The sequence below is a fragment of the Penaeus japonicus genome, unplaced genomic scaffold, assembly GCF_977035675.1.
Source record: "Penaeus japonicus unplaced genomic scaffold, GWHDUDI00000001_assembly GWHDUDI00000029, whole genome shotgun sequence".
Lineage (NCBI taxonomy): Eukaryota > Metazoa > Arthropoda > Malacostraca > Decapoda > Penaeidae > Penaeus > Penaeus japonicus.
Genome location: NW_028234431.1, coordinates 8,497,744 through 8,500,243, shown reverse-complemented (window position 1 = coordinate 8,500,243; position 2,500 = coordinate 8,497,744). Strand labels below are relative to the sequence as shown.

Below are 2,500 nucleotides of genomic sequence, written 5' to 3'. Positions count from 1 at the left end.
CAACTCCTGGTTTTGATTTTTGGTTTTGTCGGAATATGGGAGGAAGAAGTCGTAAGAAAGAGTCATAATTTGTACATTTTTTTTACAGTATTTTTTTCTTCTAACTTCTATATCATAAAGATAATATCATAAAATCTTCCTGACGTGTAAAATACGTACCACAAAGCCCCGCCAATGACCTCACCTCATCTCTCCCCTTCCCCAGTGGTGGTGCTGGCCATGGTCGGCGTCTACATCAAGCAGTACCACGGAGCCACCATGGAAACCGGCTGGTTCATCGTGGTTCTCCTGGGCGTGGCCGTGTTCTGCCTGGTGGCCCGCCTCGGCCTCGTCATCGTCAGGGCCTGCAAGAGTCCCCTCTACGCTAACAACAAGGTCGGCGATGACCCCGTGCTCAGCTACGCCGCATGATACTGGGGTTACGTCGACACCTCGGCCACGCGGCTCATCACCATGTACTCCAGCCTCTAAGGTCGTCCGGGCTCGCTCTACCCACGGGCTGTTGCAGGGCATTGCGATACCGCTTGCAGGCGCCGCCGCTACCAGGATGCAGGGGATGATATATCATAATATATATATGTATATGGATGTGTAATGTGCTTGTGTGTATGTATGTGTATATATATATGTATATACATATATATATATATTATATTTATATATATATATATATATCATATATATATATTTATATGTTTATATATACATATATATGTTTATAGACATGTGTGTGTATGTATGTATAAATATAAATATATATATATATATAAATTTATACAAATGTTTATATATAAATTTATACACATGTTTATATATAAATTTATACAAATGTTTATATATAAATTTATACACATGTTTATATATAAATTTATATATGTTTATATATGCATTTATATATATATATGTTTATATATAAATTTATATATATGAATATATATATATATATATATGAATATATGTATATATAAAAATTTATATATATGTATATGTATATATATATGTTTATATATAAATTTATATATATATATGATATATATAAATATTTTGATATGCATACTTATATGTGTTTGTATACATACATGTTCAGAAGCACTTTCCCGAAATAATTTTATTGTTCTTATGCCCCTAATTCAATGTATAATAGACAGTGAACTTTTAAATTACATCTAATATCAGTTTTTTTTATTATCTACCCGATATACATCTTATATTAGACTTGAAACACACATAATACTGCTCACATAACGTGGATAGTCCTTAGAATAACTCAATAGTACATTAAAGCATCGAATGTACGGTGTAAGTCAACATGGCTGCGAAATACAGGAGGGCTTTTTAACTCCAACTCATTCAACTCATTCCCCATTTGTTTTCGCGCCCTGTTTTATGATACGATACGAAGCAGCTAAGATAATAAATACATTTGTCGTGAAAGCGGAGAACCTTAAACTGAAAGAATCACAAAGAAGACGAGAGCCCAAGGTTCTGAAAGGTATCCAGCCAGCCCTGCTAACAGGAAAGGGGTGAAGTGAAGCACTGGATGCGTGAGGTTCGGGGTGACGTTATAGGTCGGCACTGTGTAAACCTGTGTAGTACACACATACTTCTTGTTTTGTGTCCATTTTTTTTGAGGATAGACTTTTTCTAATTGTAATCTTTTTTTTTTTATTGTGCATCGATTGCAAGGATGTGCAGTTTATATGTCGTAGTATGAGGCATTTATATATATATATATATATATATATATATATATATATATATATATATGTATATGTATATGTATATACATATATATATTACGAAATGTCTACGTTTGTGTTAGTACATAATTTGCTTACTTGCTTTGTTGCTTTTCAAGCTTATTATGTGTAAAGTGTACTAGTTAAAAAAAAAAGGATTCATGATTATTCCAAGAAACAAAACTATCAGTTCTTACAACATGTTGCCGTGTATGGCGACATGTTTTCCTCTAGTGTGTACATAAGGAAAGTGTTTAAATATTTCATTGAACGACGATGTAGTTCCTTTGTGAATCACAGACCTCGATCGCAGCATAGGTACCAAGAGCAGTGTTGATACGAGCGAATAGATGTGGCTCCTGAGGTGTTCAGACTTTGCATTTTCATTTCTACGCTGGTATGATCCCGCTGGTGTAGGGAGATGACGTTGATTGGAGAACTAATTGCATTATTTATACTTGCAGGTTGAAATGGGAGATTTAGAGTAGCATTGATAGTCTTGGATATTTTGGACGGTTCTTAAGGATATGGAGTGGGTCATTTTGCAGGAATGTTTTGGATCAAAGTTTCTCTTCATGTATCCTAAAGTCTTTATTAGGACTCTTTTGAAGAATTATTTGTGGATTTAGATACTGCTCTGTCACTATATGATGTACGGCGGTTGATGTTTGGTTCAATGGCTCCATCAATTAATTATAGAAACAAGAAATACAAGGAAAACAGTTCCAGTTATTTACTTATTGTTGATCTTATTTCAAATA

At 34.2% G+C, this 2,500-nt stretch overlaps 1 protein-coding gene across 4 annotated transcripts in view; it reads left to right on the top strand.

Annotated features, from left to right (window-relative positions):
- Positions 1-626, top strand: part of LOC122249526 (uncharacterized) — a 60,692-nt gene extending 60,066 nt beyond the window's left edge. For 3 of the 4 annotated variants that reach the window (XM_086553879.1, XM_086553878.1, XM_086553876.1), the window contains one exon: positions 206-626. In XM_086553879.1, the coding sequence (XP_086410005.1) occupies positions 206-411 (206 nt within the window). In that variant the 3' untranslated portion in view covers positions 412-626. The remainder of the gene's footprint in view (positions 1-205) is intronic. The other variant, XM_086553877.1, reaches the window with a different exon arrangement.
- Positions 627-2,500: the final 1,874 nt, after the last annotated feature.